General features: G+C 46.5%; 2 protein-coding genes across 12 annotated transcripts; one reads left to right on the top strand and one right to left on the bottom strand.

Moving 5' to 3' along the window:
- The first annotated feature begins 711 nt into the window (after nucleotides 1–711).
- LOC310881911 (TBC1 domain family member 24-like) lies at nucleotides 712–16,352 on the top strand. 6 transcript variants are annotated; one of them, XR_014572679.1, is made up of 7 exons: nucleotides 712–978; nucleotides 3,872–3,913; nucleotides 5,000–5,142; nucleotides 9,124–9,240; nucleotides 10,049–10,276; nucleotides 10,882–12,217; nucleotides 14,095–16,352. XR_014572679.1 is itself a non-coding variant. In XM_083799799.1 (6 exons), the coding sequence occupies exons 5-6, from the start codon at nucleotides 11,793–11,795 to the stop codon at nucleotides 15,432–15,434; spliced, it is 546 nt and encodes a 181-aa protein (XP_083655925.1). In that variant the 5' UTR covers nucleotides 727–978; nucleotides 3,872–3,913; nucleotides 9,124–9,240; nucleotides 10,049–10,276; nucleotides 10,882–11,792; the 3' UTR covers nucleotides 15,435–16,352. The 6 variants fall into 6 exon arrangements, 2 of the variants coding, with proteins under 2 accessions (XP_083655925.1, XP_083655926.1); XR_014572681.1 differs by lacking the exon at nucleotides 712–978 and adding an exon at nucleotides 1,105–2,364; XM_083799799.1 differs by lacking the exon at nucleotides 5,000–5,142 and having other exon boundaries at nucleotides 727–978; nucleotides 15,314–16,352.
- NME3 (NME/NM23 nucleoside diphosphate kinase 3) lies at nucleotides 15,489–18,656 on the bottom strand. Of its 6 annotated transcripts, none has more exons than XM_083799802.1 (6): nucleotides 18,475–18,602; nucleotides 18,054–18,184; nucleotides 17,862–17,963; nucleotides 17,523–17,635; nucleotides 16,529–16,666; nucleotides 15,489–16,005 (listed from the first exon to the last, which is right to left on the bottom strand). In XM_083799802.1, exons 1-5 carry the CDS (start codon nucleotides 18,518–18,520, stop codon nucleotides 16,549–16,551), a joined length of 510 nt encoding a protein of 169 aa, XP_083655928.1. In that variant the 5' UTR covers nucleotides 18,521–18,602; the 3' UTR covers nucleotides 15,489–16,005; nucleotides 16,529–16,548. The 6 variants fall into 6 exon arrangements, 5 of the variants coding, with proteins under 5 accessions (XP_083655928.1, XP_083655927.1, XP_083655930.1 ...); XR_014572683.1 differs by lacking the exons at nucleotides 15,489–16,005; nucleotides 16,529–16,666 and adding exons at nucleotides 16,673–17,044; nucleotides 17,145–17,307 and having other exon boundaries at nucleotides 18,475–18,656; XM_083799801.1 differs by having other exon boundaries at nucleotides 15,489–16,666.
- Between the last annotated feature and the right edge of the window lie 64 nt (nucleotides 18,657–18,720).

Genomic DNA, 18,720 nt, shown 5'->3' with positions numbered 1-18,720 from the left:
GCTGTTCCCACACCTCTCCGTCCAGTCTCGTCCTCTTCCAAACCTGCTCCCCTTCAGGCGGCCGGGGAAGGGCACGTCGCCCGCCCTGTTCTGCCTGCCGGCGGAGGCTTTGGGGAAGCAGGGGAAGCTCCCCCTCAGGACCCCGTTCACAACCCAGCTGCGACCGATGCGGCTCCGCTCTGTGCCCGACATTTTGTTATCGCGCCTCGCGCCTTCCTTGCAGCCCTCCGTGCCTCCTGTCAGGCTGCAACCCTCCCGGGGAAGGGATTCGTTATCTGTTTGGCGAGAGCCTGCGTTACAACGCTGCGTACATTTACAACACCGTATAAAAGATTAGAACTTTATTGGTCACTTAAGCACGCCTAGTTAATAATCTTTAATGCGGCAGCTATTTATCCAGTCGTAAACAGCGCGCTGCTGCCAAGCCAAGCCAAATAAACACCGCGGAAGTCCTTCGGCTTTGAAATGAGCTGGTTTCTGCCCCAGCCATCGCAGGCTCGGTAAGAAAACAACCGCTCCGTGACTGAGCGCGGAGCCACGCCGGTCCCGAAGCGCCCCTGAAGGAGCCTCGGGGCCGCGCTCCCTCACGGCGCCCTCACGGCGCTCCCGCCTCGCGCCCCTCGCCTCCGCCCGGCCCGCGCCCCGCACGTGCCACACCGCGGCCCGCCCGGCGGCGCGCATGCGCACGGTGCCGCCCGCAGTCGTGGCCGCGCGGCTGACAGGAGCCGCGGCAGTGGGGGCCGGCGCTGCCCTGGGCGTGCTGAGGGCCGGGCGGGCCGCAGCGCCCAGCCCCGCGGCGGCTCGTGGGGGTGGCAGCGCCCCCCGTGCCGTGCGGAGCCCCTCGGGACTCGGAGCGGTGCCGGGGGTGCCCCAAGTGCTACCGGCGTGGGCCCGGCCGGAGGGGCGGTGTGTGCGCGCCTGGAGAGCGGTCTGAGCCCGGAGGTCTCGCTGCTGAGTTTGTTCCCTGAATATTCCCAGGTGTCTGCCACAGAAGGAGCTTTTTTACCGCTTTATTTTCGTGCTCCTCTTCAGCGAGGAGCTGCGTGTGTGCGTACAGCCCGTCCTGAGGTGGGAGGTGGCCGCAGGGGTGTAGGGGCTGACAGGACGATTCCCACCGAGCGCCGAGTTTGAGGCCCCCTCCGTAACGTAACCGGGTGCTCCCCGGCCCTCCTGTGCCGGCACACGGGCACGTAACCGGGGGGTGCAGCCTGCTGCCGCTGCTCCCGGCCCTGGTGGTGTCAGAGGCACCGGGAGGGCCGGGGTCCTGCGGGGCGATGGGGGAGATGGGTGGCTCTGTACAGAAACAGGCTGCCTTAAAGCTGGGTTTGTGGCCGGTTCTGTAAGGAAGCTGGAGCATCCGAAAGCTGTTGTGGCTTAACGACAAGCCAGGTAGGATTGTCAGAGCGTCTGGGAACACTCGGGGAGCAAAATCAACACAGATCGCATCTCGGTATTACCAGAAAAAAGAATTCCTTGTTAGAACCTCCTTCGTTACACAATCACTGGTAGTTAGGCGGTGTTGCTACAGGCTTCTATCTTAAGATGGTTGCTTTGCAGAAGCAGCACTGAGAACTTGATTCTAAGGACTCCAGCCACGTTTTATATTAGCTCTTTCTTGCTTCCAAGCAATACATTATACTTCTGTCCTTTGTAATTTGTAAAATAGCTGTGGATAGTATTGCACTATAGCTATTGAGAACCTTTGTACTGAGTGTCTTTTCTTTCATTAATATTTGAAAAATTGCAGGTGTTTGTGCAGCTAGAGTTTGAACACTGGGGGAAGAGCTTTCTGCTTCCCTTTCTTGCTGTTAATAATTAAATGTTGCCAAGTAAAGTTTGTACCAAGCTATCTGTGGACCTTCCACATTCAAGTGCCTCTGCTCATCCTAACTCTCCTTCTGTTGCAGCCCTTTGTTTTCTCTCCCCTTGGTTGTTTTCGCTTCTTCATTCTGTTAATTTGAAACCTTGAAACAGCCTCCCCCTGTCCCTTGATCAGCTGTGTCATTTGGATTGTTAAAGTAAACTGAAAGAAGTTACACCTGCACTGAAATTTTTGTATCCATAAATTCAAGGCAGGCAAGCGTTAAAGCAAACCAGCCCACGCTGCTTATGTCTCTTGCTGCCTCCAAGATCAAGGTTATTGCAATCTGATAATACTGCCCTGGCATTTGTTTAGGTTGTGAGGGCCTCTGCTTCAGTGCTGAAGCTGGATAGAGTTAATAACAGGCAAATTATTGGCAACAGGCCGTGGATTTTGGTCCTTGGTGTTCTAGCTCTTTAAATTGCATTCTGCTCTGCCCGTGAGGTTGGAGAGGCTGTTAAAGCTGCTTGCGTTAGGCTGTAAGGATACGTGCTCCGAAGTAGGTGGGTATATGGTAACACTTGGAGTAGATAAACTGTGTTAATGGCCTGAAAGAAACATTGCTGGTCTCCAGTTATAGCTTTGAATTGTGACTGAGAATTAAAGAGCTAAAATTTCTTTTGGAAGTCTGATATGTTCATCTGGGGATGCCTTTATGTTCAGATATAAGTGGAATGTTTGGATATGTTTGCATAGCATGTAGCTTGGGGACGAGGGTTTGCAGTAGAGCTCATCTAAGTAACGCTGGTCATCAGCCATTTAGTTCCCTTGTACCTGACCAGGCAGTTACACGACCTTTCTGATATAAAAATAGGCAGAGCTAATTGCACTATATTAACGATTGACTTGCTTGGATTCTGTGTGTATGGGTGGGAGCACGTGCTGGAGGCGTCCAGCTGCGGAATCAACTGTTTCTCTAAGCTAACAGATGTCAGCACTCTTGCCTGTGTTGTTCGTGCACTTAGGCTTCACCATATCTCATGTGTTCTCCTCTTGCTTAAACCCCTTAAGTTAAAGGACAGCTACCTGAGCTTTCAAACGTGTTGCAAAAGACCAGGTGTTGTTGATTCCCACTGTCTTGGGGAAGGAGTTTGACAGACTGTTTTATCGTGCTTGGTACGGACACAGCTCTGTTCTGTTACCAGATAGGTGTAACGTCTGTGTGGCTACACCGGCACTGGGTTATTTTGTTAGAGTTTTCCAGGAGAAAACAACTGAAGGAAGAAATAACTCACATAAAAAGATGCTCTCATGACTGGATTTTGCAGCCATTACAACTGCGTTATTTCAAAATCTGCTAGGCTGAATATAATTCATTTGAAAAGAAGACTAATGTTTATCAGATCAGTTCAAACTTTCTTACCTAACAGGACAAGAGCCTGGTCTATTGACCGTTGCCAAGTAAGCTGGTTTGAACCTGTACTGCAGTACGTATCTTCAGAATATAGTTATTTTTGTTTCAGAACTGGGGATCTTAAACCTAAAAAGATAAATACTGTAAGCTGTAGAGCTAGTATTCTCAAGTCCCCTACCTATGCAGAAACTACCTCTGCCCTGTGAGGAGAGATGCTCTTCAGAGATTACAGGAAGGACACCAAATTCTGTGTTAAACAGGCAATTTCATAGATCAAAACACTGGGGAGCACTGCGGGAGAGCTGGGGCAGAGGAGAACCAGCAATAAACTACAAAGGGAACATTGGCTAAAAATATTTACTACAAAGGTGCCACAAGCAGTAATCCTGCTTGTGGTTTGAGAGGCTGAAATGAGTTGTTTATGCTGTAAGCACTTTAATAGTATGGTTAACTAGCCGCTCTTCTCTGTTGTGAGGGTATTTGCCCCCTTGTTCTCTATACTCCAGAGGCAAATATGAAGGTTGGAAGCCATGCAGAAGTGCAGGCAGATAGCTTTTAAAAATTACAGAGGTCATTGGTATACCTAATGCATGTGAATGCTGCCCGTCACATTCTTTTTAAATGGTCTGATTTTATTTTGTTCTCCTCATCAACAGACCTGGCAGAAGGGAGCAAGTCAGAAGAAGATCTATACGAAGGTAAGTTCTGCGGTAAAGATTACTAAGATCCCTTCAGTCGGGGGGAAAGAGGGGTGTTAGGGTGTTGTTTTTCTGTTGTTTGTTTGTTGGTTTTTGTTATAATATCTCACTGTATAGAGGGAATGTTTGCTTTCTAATGTAATTCCCCACGGGGACAAGATTCCTGCTTTACATCTCAGTATGCCTGTAAGCCCTCTCCTCCAGCTGAGAGACTGGCATCCGTGGATCCGTGCAGTGACATTTGACAGAGCAGACGTCAGATACTTTAACTCCCTTTAAGTTTACTCAGAATAAGCATGTGGATAAGGAACACCATCTACTGCGAGGCAACTCATCTGTCCTGTGCTCTGAGCCCTGAGCTATCTTAATGGTCCTCTGACAAGGCTAGTCTTCCCAAAATTCTGCCCCGCTAGTAAGACTAGAGATTAGCAATCTACAATAATAGTAAGATTACAAACTCAGCAACCAGTCTGTGGTTATAAATGCCATTTGATTTTTTAATGAAATAAGGTAGCACTAGCTTGGGATTGTGCAGTGTTTGCTTTTACAGTATAAAATGCTGTTTCTGTACCTTTGCTGCTCCAGGACAAGTGTTCATGCTACTCTTGGGATTTTGGTAGGGTATAACTTTTGGAAGACTACAGAAATAAGAACAATATGTCGCTTTATTTTGATATAAGTTCCCTGAAATGTAATTGTTGGCAGTCTGCCTGAGATTAGATTCTCCTTTAATTCTGAAGTGTATTTGGAGCTGGTTTGGTGTTAGTGTCTAAGTTTTCTCTTGTGTGCAGGATAATCTACCTTTTGTTGTTTCCGAAGAGGGGTAATCCATCACCAGGGATACCAGATTATTGAAGCTTTTCTTTGGGGCAGTCTTGGGAAGAGGGAGAAGATACGGAGTTTTACAGAGCTGGAAGAGAATAGATTCGTTATAAATTGTCAGCTTTAACTTTGTAATTTTCATAATGCTTATGTTACTGTAAATCAGCTTTTGTTTTCCAAGAGAAAACCTCTATGCCTTTAGCACTTGGTGCAGAAGATAATAAAATAGTCTGATACAATAATGTTTTCCTACTCCATTTTCAGCTGGCAGCTGAAATCATGGGGCTGCAAAACTTACCCTGGAATAAACAAGTTCTGTTGATAGCTGCTGGTGTGCATGGAGCGCACCTCCCCAGTTGCTTACTACGGAGGCAAAGAAGGCATGCAGCAATTTCTATAGACTCAGAGTAAGAATCATAGTATCACAGAATGGTTTGTGTTGGAAGGGACCTTAAAGATCATCTAATTCCAGCCTCCCTGCCATGGGCGGGGACACCTGCCACTAGACCAGGTTGCTCAAAGTTCTTTAGTGAGAGTGTATAATGCAGTCCCTAGGCAGGTATAAAGGATCAAGTGCCTTGAATATTCACAGAGCTAATAAATCATAATCATTTTAAATCATGTCTTGCTATATGAGACTTCTTTTTCTAACTGGAGAGATATTAATGGGGTGGTTATCAACATGGAAGATTACACAGCAGAAGAGGTAACTTGTAGGGACTTGTGTGTTTGGTTAGCCCAGCGTTGCTTGTTCAGCTGCCCATCGTCTAACTTTGGTTTCCTTTAAGCACTCTGTGGCTGCTGGACTAAAGCTTTGCATGTTCATATATTGCTCCAGGAGATCTTAAATCAACTTAAACACATTCTGTCATTTAAATTGATAGAAAAGTTAAATTCTTGTAAGCTTCCACACTGATATTTGTACTGCTTTGATTAAAATATTTTTGTTTTGTTTTAAAGATAACATTGGAAATTGGGTCATTGGTCTATTACCTTGAAAGACTTTAAATGGCACACTTTGTATTTTGAAACTTCTGGTTTCAAAGTAAACTTTTTAAATGGGTAACACTTAGTTCATTGTATAAAATAGATTTGCTGCTTAAATTCAGTGCTTTTTGTTTTGTTATGTTTTAAAAAGGAAAATTCTCCCCGTAGTTGGTCCTCATGTTTGTAATGACATAGGCAGGACAGAAGCTCCTGATCTATATCTTTGATAACATTTACTATCCAGTACCCTCTTACAATTCTTCAGCATTTTGCCCCCTTTGTGGAACCATTAATCTTTTCTTTTGTTCCTTTTTTTTGCATAAGATTTTTTTTGAGGCCTTTATGTTGTTTGTTTTGGGAGTGTTTGGGTTTTCTACCTCTGTGGTATCTTCTAATAAGTACAGCTCATGGAATCAACAGTGATAGAGTATCAGAAGTGCTCATCCTGTCCCAGGACAGGAGATGGGAACAAGGGGTTGCTGTTTTCTGTTGAAATGTTTTTAGATATAAGGCCTACACATTCTCTTAAATATAAGCTACTGTCATTTATCAGACCAGCATAGATCGTCATGTTTCTGAACTTTTTATTGTAATAAAATACATGATTGATTAATCACAGATAATTAAAAGTCCCTGTTTAAGAAGACAACATTACCTGTGCTTTCATTTGCAAATGAAAGCACAAGATTCTCAGGCAAACCTTCAGTGACTGTGCTTCATATGCAATGGTGACGTCCACAGAGAAATCATCTAGGTGCTTAAAATGATTTGCCCTGTGGCGTGCTCTTACCAGTACTGTCAGACCTTACCAGGTCTTCAGCAGTTTCTCAGGGAAGTCAGAAGTGAACACTCGTTTTGTGTCAACGCGTTTCTAGACTTTGTCCCTAAAGAGCGTGAAAAACAATGGGGAGCAAATATCTTAGCCCCTATTGTTACTGATAAACCAGTGTTAGAGCATTATCCAGAAGCAGGAGCCCAGCTTATGCTGTGGACAGTGCCTGGGGCGATCCGTAAAGAGATCAAACTGCATTTAACCTCATCAAAGCAATCCGTCGAACTCTTGTGTACTCCACTAAAAAGGATCGTCAATTCAAAATGCATCAGCATGGTCCAAACTGCTTTCCTGGGCATGATGAGCTAGTTGTGTTTGGCTTGTTCCGGTGCTAAATGGAGTGCTTAATTTTTAGCTCTGCATATATCTTCCTAAATGCTTTGTGGAATGGGAAGTAATTGAAGCTGTAGATGTAACAGGGGATGGCACTGTGATGTCCGGTCTTGTTTCCAGATCCACGTAGCAGAGATGTCAAGGTATGCTGCTGTAAGCCTGGACTCAGAGAAAACTGCAGGGTGCACCGAAGTATTGGGCAAGAAAGAGTAACTGTTTGTTGGTTGTCTTTTCTTTGGCAGCATTACTTTCTTGCTGCGTTGCTTTGTTCTTCTATCAGACTCGTTGGTATATAAAGCAAAAATCTCAGATGTGATTCAGTATTGTTCAAGGATGGGAAATCATCTACTTAGGGTTTGGGGTTTAATTTTCTTCAACTGGAGTGAGGACTAATAGCTAGAAATCTCAAGGAAGAAGATTCATCTGTTCATGTGCCTTCTGCATGGGTTAGTTTAATGAAGCTATGAAAGAAATTAGACTTGAGCCTTTTCTCTGGCTACATCGCTACAGCATAAACAGGAGACAGTACGCTGCAGCTCTGGGAGGTTAGCAGTAGTCTTTATTTGTTGTACAGCAAAAGAAAATACTTGCTACCTGTTAGCACGTTATGAAAACACGAGCCAAAATATCAGTTGTCAGTATCTAGCTGTTCTGTACAGTGCGTAGCAAAGAGCTGTATCAGAGGTGTTTGAAAAGTGGGCCTCATTAAAATCAGTGCAATTGTGCATGGGTAAGATGAAAAATGTTATCGAAGTTTAGGTTTCACGTTATACAGTAACTACAATGGATGCGTGTGAAGTATCCTAACAAGTTGTTAATCTGTAGTACAACTTTCAGAAGGCAAAACTGTAAGGCTATTTAAATAGGATAGGGAACAAGGTTTTCCTGATTATAATTTTTTAAGGAACTTTCCTGTATTTATTAAAATCAGTAGCAAGTAGTTTAATCTCAGGTTTTAATCAAAGCTGGAATCTATTTCTAAAAAGTTTAGAATATAAATATTTCACTAATGTGGATATATGTACTCTGGATTTGGAAGAAATATTGGTACTCCACATTAATTGTAATTCAGGTATTTCAGTTTGCTGATTCTTGCATTTTGGAAAGCAAAATTTGATTATTTTAATGAACTGGAAGTAGAGTTGGTTAATTTTGTGATTGAAATACTGAAATGCATCTTGCAAAACTTACTAGGTTGCTGTTGTAATGGAACTTATTAAAGCTGTCCCTAGCCATGTTAGCTTTAGTAAAATTGTGACCTTATATTCCCTTTGATGAAGGGAAGTCATAATTTAAATTGTTTAATTTCTGACTGGTGCATTTTTAGATGATTTCATAGAATTGTTTTCAAAGGCAGTATCAGACTTTTGACTGTCACAATTTGCTCCATTGCTCTATAAAATTCAGTGCAGTTTTCAGACATCTTCTGAAAGTAGCCTACACAACAATGGGAAGAATTAAGGGATGGAATGGAAAAATGTGGCTGGACTGGCAAGCTTATTTCTTAAAAATGTAGTCATTGACTTGAAATCCTGCCAGTTCCAGTTCAATGGTCATTGCCCGGTTTTGAATTATAATGATTATTTGCTTCATAGTTTTAAACTTAACCTCGGAAAATCTTCTGTCTGTACTGCAGCCATTTTTGGTGTATTTTCAATATGCTTTTTTCTACTTCTCACTTGTTTTTAATTTGCACTTAACTGAAAAGCGAGAAGCTCCATAATACACCAATAGATCCAATAATCTCAAACTTGTGTGGTGGTTGCTACTAAAACAGTGTGTTGTTCTGTTCTGTGTTAATTCTTACTGTTTTGTAGAACTCAGTCAAATTAGAAAGGAGAATAGGGGCTTCTCCTTAAAGGAGGTATATGGAACTTTCAAGCTTTGCCATTGTCATGAGTAATGTAATTGGCTTTGCTAATTTTTAAAACCCTATTACAATTTTGTCTTAAGAGGTACTTGAAAGCATTCCAGTTCTCTGCAGTTGAGGTGCTGTTATCCAGACAGCCAGGTAGAGGATGCTGCTGCAACGTGGTGCTAACTTTTCTAAAGTTACTTTACCAAGAGGGAAAGAGTTGTGTTGTAATAAGGAGATATAAATGAGTCTCAGTACCTGCGAGAAGTGGGTGGGACACAGCCCCTGACCAGCTTGCTCTTTGCTACTGAAAATGAGACAGCTTTTGTCTGCTTTTACCATCAACTCAAAGTTAAACTTTGCTCTTTATGTGGTTGCCAGAAAAGAAAACTTGTGCAGAGGGATGGATGGAGGAAGATTCAGAAGGAGTGGGAGGAGGAGACGACAAAGGCTGGCTAGAATTTTTCTGAAATTTCTTGGGCTCTTCTCCTTTGGCAAGTAAGTACTCCCAATTCGAGGCCTGCTGGCTTGCAGTAGCTTTTGGCACAGTGTCAGGAGCTGTGCACCATTACACTGAAGCACACTAATTCTGTTGGTTTTGCAAGCAGTTAAGAGCTGGTCATGCTTTAGCGGCCTCGACAATGCCTGTTTGCTTTGCTGTCATTTTTTTCTTGCAGCATTTAGAGCTCTGAGAAGCACAAGCAGCCAGACCTACTTGCACAGCCTGCAGATTTCTCCCAGCCAAAGTGTGTTCAGAAGTTCTGTCGGTCTGATTTCCATCCCCTAGCCACTGACTTCAGTGAGCTTGCTGAGGAGCATGCACTCATCAAATTAGTTAGTTTCTGGAGAAACTTCCAGAGGGAAAGATGACGTGCAACCTTTAAATATGCCTGTGACTCTGAATGATAGAAAATAGATATGAATTCATATGAATGTATGATATGAAGTATGTGAATGATAGAAAAAAGCAAAGAGTAAGGACAGAGAAGAAAGTTTAAAGGAAAAAGGACAGAAAAGTTGTAATTCTGAGTATCTTGTAAGTTCTCTAGTAAGATAGATGTTTTAATTAACCCTCCCTAATATAAACCTAAGTGGTTCCCAAAAAGTGATGGCAGGAAGGGGAAGCTGTTTCATAGTGGAGACTCCAGCAAGTACAGGATTGTAATAGTTGCTGGACTGAAGTGACCATGAATTGTATGGTTCAACTTTCTGTACATCATTCCCTCCTAAATAGAAATGTATTTTTTCTCCACAAGGGTATTACTGTAGAATTTCAGTTAAAGGTAAGTTTCCCTGTGTTTTCCAGGTGGAGAAAGACAGAAAAATGTTAACAGAGCTACGTTGACTCTGCAGTGGACTGGTATCCCACCATTACTCCTTTGCACATCCCGAAGACGTGCTTACAAGGAAGCATTGTTTCTAAACATCATAAGGTAGCCTGCTTTCAGATCTGAAGTGGGAACAACGTGTTGCCTACTTTAATTACAGTCTGAGAATTAATTTCATATGTGGAAGAACACAACAAAAAGAAAAGGTGAGCATCTCTTTATTGTTCTTACGTTCTACAGTGTAACAGATGACTCCCCAAAAAATCTGTTTTTATAAAATCTGAAAAAATATTTGGAAGGAAGGAGCCATCCAAAGGGCTTCTGTGTGTTGCTGACAACCTTATTAAAGAGAAATTAAATTTTGGAGTTCCACCATGTGGTTCAAAAAAAAAAAAAGTTAATTTTTAGCCATAACTTAACACTATCTGAATTAAGTATATGGCTGTCCAAGCTAATGCTCATTGTATGTTTATGAACTTCTCTGAACTTGAACCAAAATGTTTGTTGTATTTTACTGTAGTAAAATACTGTTGTATTTTAAAGTAGGAAGGATGAGTCATCTGTCTTGATGGTGTGTCCCCGTTGAGTTTCAAATCCTTTTAATGCACCTGTTATAAAAAAGGCCATGGTCTGTGCTAGTAAAGGTCAAGCTCTATGCATCGTCCAGCCTGTTGATACAGGAATGACTAAAGATTTTCTGGAAGCAAAACTGTTTCTGTTTTTGTTGCTTTGACCTTTGCACATCATGTCATAATTTTACAAATCAGTTTTATAGGCCTGTTGCATTTTATAGGCTTATCTGCCTTTGCAGAGCCTGCAGCGTCAGTGAGGGTGTGCTCCCTGGCTTCAACCCGGCACTGAGGACGCATCGATAGAGATGTTCCTGCAGTGGACTAACTTGTTGCCTGCTGTCACCGGTGTGTTTTAGTGGAAAACTAGAAGGGGAGATGCAGTAAATTAAAGCTAATTCACGTATGGGCATTAGTGGTTGCAGTCACGCCGTCTGCTGGGACACAGGTGTGCTTTGAAGCTGGAGTCAGCTGGTAGATCATGTTCACGTGTGGTTTGAGGAACTAGAGGCTAGAACCTGATCTTTTAGCTCTCGCTGCTCTTAGAGCCTAGTGTGTTTTTAAAATGGTCTAATGTTGGTGATAGCGGGCCCTCTAGAGGGTGATTTGATCATAGAAATGCATACAAAATCAGAACCAGAAGTCCAGTGCAGTGCTCAAGAGGATTAAGACTCAGTTTCATGAAGCTGTTTTAAGCTGCTGTGAGCCCGTATGGCCATCAGAAAGGGTGGTTCTGCCTTGTCATCTTTGCACTGGCACTAACGTTGACCTAGTTGACCCTACAGCTGCACATCTTGCTTACCAGATGGAAAGGAAGAACTGTACATGAACAAACTAGTCTCTGTGACTGTGTGGCCACATGAGAGCCAGTACCAGCATAAAGGAGCAACTAGGAGCACGTGGTTGTGTCTAGCAGGAGGTCAGCGTCTCTTTTTACTGGCTGCACAGTCTTGGAACAGTTTACGCTGGTCACGAAACTGCATAATTTTAGGATAAATAACAGTTACTTCCCCAGAGAGTTAGGAATAGAGACTGCCAACTGGACAAGCTGGGTATTTCTGGGTGGGATGTTTCTCTTCTGTAAGTGAGAAGTTAATTTAAAGGTCTTTGCCTCTGGCTGGATCAGACATTCCTAGCCTTTGAGTCCTCGTGCATGACTTTCGGGGACCTGGTTAACAAGTACTGTCAGGCAGCACACAAGCTGATGGTGGCAGTGTCTGAGGACGTGTTAGAGGTGTACTCGGACTGGCAGCGGTGGCTCTTCGGAGAGCTGCCCATGGCATACATTGCTCGGGTCTTTGACGTGTTTCTGGTGGAGGGCTACAAAGTTCTCTATCGTGTTGCACTGGCTATTCTGAAATTTTTCCACAAAGTCAGAGCTGGGCAGCCCATGGAGTCTGACAGCATACAGCAGGATATTCGAGCTTTTGTGAGAGACATTGCGAAGTCAGTGTCTCCAGAGAGGCTTCTGGAAAAAGCCTTTGCTATCCGCCTTTTCTCACGGAAGGAGATCCAGCTGCTGCAGATGGCCAACGAGAAGGCTTTACAGCAGAAGGGCATCACAGTCAAACAGAAAAGGTAGGGGTCTCCCCACGGGTAGTCCGAGTGATCTCCACAAACCTGAGATACTGAGCTTTTCTAAGTAATGAACGGTCCGCTAGTCTTGTGTGCCTGGTGGAGGAGAAGAGCTCTGCTGGTGCATGCTGATACCTCTGCTGACTTTTTCTGTGTGGACTTGGTTAGAAAAAGTCAGCAGCCCAAAAATTAAGCATTGCTGGGACTGAACTGAGAAGTGTGATGAATTCATAATTACCTTTTTACAGGTATACGTTGATTGCAAATATTGCATCTCAAAAGTGTCTATCACTGGCTGATTTTAAACCAAAAGACATTTCATTAAAGCTGGAAAAACACTGGTAACTTACTGGGAAGAAAAGTACCCAAACAAATACGAAGATTCTTAAGACGAGATTATTAGTATAAAACATGAATTTCCTGCTGTCCAGTGCTGTGAACTCAGGTGCTTCTTTACTGCAAGTAGGCAAACGCTGTCTGAGGTGGGAATGTTTTCCTCACCTAGGGAGTTTATTTTATAAGAGGGAAGAAATAAGTAAGTCTTATTTACAGGTTACTTTTAAAAGTAGTTTGACTGCAAACCTCCTGAAAATCAAGGGCATAGTAACCATAGGTAGGAGCTGACTAGTTTTGTGACAGGTACAGGTGCTATTTGAAATAATGATTTTGAAAGAACAATGGAAAAAGGAAAGTGAGGATACCAATCCAGAAGACGATTGCATTATCTCTTTGTCAGAAACAAGAGGAGGAAAAGCCCCCTGGGAGCAATGGGCCAATGAAATCTTGGTCCGTTATAATAGGTAGCCTTAATAAAAGCTTAGCGAAGAGACCTCTGCATGTATATATCTTACAGCCAGTTATGCTGCTGAGTAAGTCACAGTAGTTGCAAACGGGTATGTTCCGTGGTATTGAAATAGCCTTACCCAATGCTAGCCTACAAAATAACTTCTGCGTTAGCTGAACTTCTTACATGTATGGTGTATGCAGAAGGTTATCTCCATGAACTTTGCAGTCTTTTCCAAGGGTTTATTTTTAGATTTACAATTTGGTTTACAACTGGCTTGTGCCTTACCTTGCTTTTCTCTTGGAAGAGACTGTTCTGCCAGTCTCAAATGTGCCAAGGTGCTCAGCCACTGGAAGGTCACGTTGGGTACAATTCTGATCACTGCATTCAGGGCTTGCAACAAGCAGTATTAACTCTTGCAGTTTGTGTATATTACCTTTCGTTCATGTACTGAAGTTCAGAAGAGTTGTAATATCCTTTCTGAATATATTAGTATATTCTTCAGCAACAGTGAGAGTTAACCAGGAGGTCCAGCTGCACTGAATGTTGTAGAGGCATTCTCACTCAGAACAGTGGTGCCTTCAGAGCAAAATGTAGTAAATTTATACCCAAATAACTCCAGTAGTAATGACCTCACCAGGCAGAGTTGCTAATGAAAAACTTTTATCATCTTTACTTTTGCGAACATACTTCTCATTATCCATTGTCCGGGTGCTGCTGTGAACTAGGCTCAATTTGGATCCTGGTGCAGAAGTCACCTTTTCTCCACTGCTCAATAAGATGAAAGTTTTCTTGTCCAGATAGATGTGTTTGGCCTGTGCAAGTAGTTGATGAATTATTTTACAATCAAATAACTCTGAGCAGGCAGCAAAAAGGGAAAAAATAAAACGTGGAAGATAGAAAATATTTTAACCTAACCTTTTTTTTCGTTTTGCCTTGTGGTTCAAATCAAACTGTACTTTGTTTCTTTCCAGGCTCCTTACATTCACTTTGTTATGGATGTAAAAAATCACTGATCTTTTCTACCTTTTTTTGTCTTTCCTTTTACGTTCTTCTTCTGTCAATTGCATACCCACTGCACCCCTCCTGTTTGCAGTGTGGCATCTCCAAAAAGGTAGGCTCAAACACTCGGATCTTTGCACTTTGCTCGCTTCTTCTGTCTTTGAATGGCTGGTAATTTTTTTCTAATGCTGTCATTATTGCTAATGCTGGGGCAAGAGAAGCAAGGCAGCAATTACAGCATCAGATTGCTGCGTAACATCTACTGAATATACTCTTGCAAAGTTAGTTCAAAGCACCTGCAGAGTCCTAAGATGGGGGGAATGGGCACAGCTGGTCAACACAGCATTTTTGTACAGCAATACAAGTCTGTGGTTTTCAGGATGGAAAAGCTTGATGTTAATGATGGGATTTAAGTTATCTCTGCACTGGAAGGAAATTGTGTGGGTGTTTTGTTAGTTTTGTTTAAAAAAAAAAAAGGCAACATCCTCAGAGTTATAAGGTACTGTTCCATGTCCAAGCCTGGTATGAGCTGTTGCAGTTTACGTAAGACATGCTCAATTATTTCCTACTTTGCAAGCTTTCCGCAACTAATTGGAAAGATGTTGGACTGAACCCAATTTGGCACACTCCTACAAGTGACTTGTCTCAATTTATACTACGTTGTATTTACTCTTATGTGGGTAGTTTTTTCAAAGAGGCAAGATGACTTTTTGCTTGTGTGTCAAGAAGGTCAGAGTTACTGAGCCATACAGCATTAGTGGTTAATTCAGTCATTCATCAAGTCTTGGCCTGAAAAGCATTTCTTAAAGAACAAAAACTAGTGGATTGTAACACCTGATAAGCAGAGAAAGAATAGAGACTGCCCTGTGATTAGTACCACAGATGCATGGGTCTAAATTAATGCTTTTGAGACAATTTTTCTGGCCTTGTTGCAGGTGCCAGAGGTTAACTTTAGTGAGAGATGCACACAAAAGCTTCTGTTGGGAGCACTTTTTGACGGGAGAAAGTGGTGCTGTACGTGTTTTTTGGGTCCCAGTTAGGGTTAGGCTCAGTGTTCCAGTTAGGGTTATGTTTAGGGTTGTTTGGAAAGAGAGAAGCCACAGAGTCCTCTCACCTGCTGCCTGACTGCAGACATCATCGCAGGGTCCCCATCACGACAGGTACCAGAGCAGCTGTTTCTCCTGGTCCCAAAGGTGTTTAACTCCATCACACAGGTTAATTCCAGCAGCTCGACCCCATCACACAGGTTCCCCTACAGTCACCTTCCTAAATGATTTCAATATCTTGACAAACTGTGGCTCCTTCCCCATTAGCTGTTCCACCTGCGCATCTCCAGGGCACGGAAGAATTGCCCCTAGCAGCACATTCCTGCCAGTGAAAGTGAAGCTGTGTGGCACAGGGAACAAGCTCACATCCCTGCCAGCACCGGCCTAGAGCCACCCTCTCCTCCCTCCAGGTCCCCTGGAAAACAACTAGCGGAAGAGGTGATGGGATTCTCCAGAGTTTATTATTTAAAAAAAAAAAAAAAAGGATGACTTATGGGAACAATCTCCAAGATGTTTAGAGCTGCAAACTACTGCTTGGAGAAGGCCCTGAAGGCGGGAGGAGCTCTGCCAGAAATGCTGCGTGCTGCAGTCAGGCAGCTGAGGAGAGCTGAGCTCAGAACATCTCAGCCCACACGCAGCAAAGCCCCGGGAACCTCGCTCCTTCAGGTTTCACCACGGCTGTTCCACAGCAGAACACACCACCCCTGTCCCTGCCCCTACGCTCTGGCAGGAGGCTCGGGGGACTCAGAGCGTAAAGAAACAGGCGGTGGTGTGAAAATCAAGAGGAACAGCGAGAAAAGATGGGGCCCAGGAGCACAGGACAGAGGAACACATTCGCACGGGTGGCTCCGAGGCTCTCCTGCAGCAGGTCCTGCCGTCGCAGGAAGCCTCCAGACGCTCACAGCAGGAGCCTGGCTGAGTCCTCGGAGCCTCTTCCTCCTCCAGAGGCCGCTTGCGCCCTGCAGGCAGGGGACAGGTGAAGTGAGGAGGGTCACCGAGCTGGGTCAGCCTTGGTCACCAGCCCCTGCGCTTAGCCCGTAGCAGGTTCTTTAAAACCCTTTGGTGGGGAACCTCACAGATGCAGGTGAGGACAGGGATCACACCGCCCCACAGTGACCAGCGCGCCTTTCCCCGTGGCCAGGAGCATGTGTCCTGTGCCAGGCAGTGACAGGAACAGGGCCCAGCTTCTGCTTTCCATCAGTAAATCACCTTGAGCCTGGGATTTTAGGATGCCACAGCAAGCAGAGCAGCTACACTAACTACTTACTACAGCAGATGGGAGGGAGGGGAAAAAAAAAAAAAGAAATAGCTGCAATTGCAGTCAGCTGAAGTACTGAGTTCCAGTCAGAGAGCAGCTCCGGGAACCCTCCACACACACAGAAGAGAAACCCCCACAGCGACACCACAGCAGAGCCCCCAGTCAGCCCCAGGGCCTAAATGAAACAGACGGAAACGTCCTGTGCCTGAGCGAGGAAGACCCACGCTTCCCTCGGGCTCCCTCATCACTCGTAGATCCAGCGCTCGGCCGCGTCCTCCCAGCACGTCAGCTCCTCGGGGCGGAACCAGAGGGAGATCTCCTGCCGGGCGCTCTCGACCGAGTCGCTGCCGTGAATCACGTTCCTGTGCGGGAAGAGGAAGGGGTCAGCCAGCACCACGCAGAGAGAGGCTGGGGAGGGGAGCTGCAGGTGGGAAGATTTCACCCTGACCAATTTAACCGAGCCCGCTGAGCCGGTCACGTCACACAGCGCTCCTTGCCACCCCGCAGCCCTCCTCCTCCCAGCTCGGTGGCTGCTCGTGAGGTGGGTTAGGCCACGTATGTGTAGGAGCTGCCAGTTTCCAGCAGTCCTCTCTTCTGTAATAAATTATTTATGTGCTGCAAGTGGCTGTCAGTCTGGGGTTCACCTTTGTTTTGAAGTTCTGCCTCCAGCTTTCCCCCTTCTTTCAGGGGAAATAGGTCCTGTGAAGCAGGTTTGCTATCAGACACCAGGGAGCAGGAACCTAACAGGAGGGTGAGATAAAAACTTCATCTACTGCAGGCCAGGCTCAGCTACAGCCACCAGAGGTCACCACTGGTGACTCTCCAGTGATGAAAACATGCCTGCAGAACTCCTGCTTGGCTTTGGGTTCAGACTCGGGTGCCTGGTAGAGCCGAGTGCCCTCAGGGTGCCCTGCTCCCCTGGGACAAGACCGAGAGGGCTCCTCCCTTCCTCTTCTCAGCCTGACGGTCCTGGTTGCTGGAGCAAACGCCAAGCAAACCCCTCCTAGTGCAGACAGACGAGGCCTCAGGAAGCACGAAAGACCCAAACCCAGACTCCTCCCTTCTGGCAGAGCCAGCCGGGGAGGCAGAGGTCAGCGTGTCCTGGCCGGTGTCCCTCTGCAAGCAGTCACGGGGGTGACGGCGGTGATCTGAGCACAGAAGGGGGAGCATTGTACCGGCATGCACCAAAACACCCAGGGCACAAGAAGCCAGACTCACCTCCCAACATCAATGCAGAAGTCTCCTCGGATGGTGCCAGGCAGGGATTCAGCTGGGTTAGTCTCCCCGATCATCATACGAGCCATCTTGACCACATCCAGGCCCTGCCAGACCTACATGACAGCAAACAGAGTCAGCTTGCGCAGCTCCACCGGCAGCTCCAACCACCCGCTCCCGAAATCTGCCGTCTGATCCCTGGGGGGACGGCCCACAGGGGGTCTCTCAGCGAGCTGCTTTCCGAGATCACTTCCTGAGGACCATCGGCGTTGCCTCGTGGGTTCAGTTCGCCGCAGAGAACGCCCCACCAGGGTCTGCACGGCTCCACCGGCCAGCACTCACCATGGCGACCACGGGCCCCGAGCTCATGTACTTCACCAGCCGCCCGTAGAAGGGCCGGTCCCGCAGGGCGACGTAGTGCTCCTTCAGCAGCTCCTCCGAGGCCTGGGCACGGGAAGCCCGCGGTCAGCGCCCGGGGCGAGGCAGGGCTCGCTGTGACCGGGGCACGCCGCGGGGCACCGGGACGCCGCTCACCTGCAGCAGCTTCAGCCCCAGCAGCCTGAAGCCCTTCCTCTCGAACCGCCGGATGATCTCCCCGACCAGCTGCCGCTGGACGCCGTCCGGCTTGATGGCCACGAAGGTGCGCTCCGTGGCACCGGGACGGGCTGCGGGCGGGCGGCCGGGGCGTCAGCCGGGACCCGGCCCCTTCCCTTCCCTTCCCTTCCCTTCCCTTCCCTTCCCTTCCCTTCCCTTCCCTTCCCTTCCCTTCCCTTCCCTTCCCTTCCCTTCCCTTCCCTTCCCTTCCCTTCCCTTCCCTTCCCTTCCCTTCCCTTCCTCTCCCTTCCTCTCCCTTCCCCCTTCCCTTCCCCACCCTCTTCCTTTTCCCTTTCCCCTCCCCTCCCTCTCCTCATCGTCCTGTCCCGGCCCCGGCCCCGGCCCCGGTCCCGGCCCGCACCGCAGTGCAGGACGCTGGCGAACACGGCCAGCACCAGGCAGATCATGGCGGCCCCGCCGCTCTCCGCGGCCCCGCTGCCGGCCCCGGTCCCGGCCCCGCCCCGCCCCCGCCGCTCCCCTTCCCCCGCGGAACGATCGCGCTGCGGCTGCGGGGCGCCGCCGGGGCCCTGGGGGCTGCAACCCGCGCCCGCAGCCGGGCAGCTGGGGGTGGCGGTTTGGGGTTTGGGGTTTTGGAGTTTTCCGTGGG

Source organism: Anser anser (genome assembly GCF_964211835.1).
Source record: "Anser anser genome assembly, chromosome: 15".
Taxonomy (NCBI): domain Eukaryota; kingdom Metazoa; phylum Chordata; class Aves; order Anseriformes; family Anatidae; genus Anser; species Anser anser.
The sequence above is the reverse complement of the archived record's forward strand: the minus strand, read 5'-3'. Positions and strand labels throughout refer to the sequence as shown.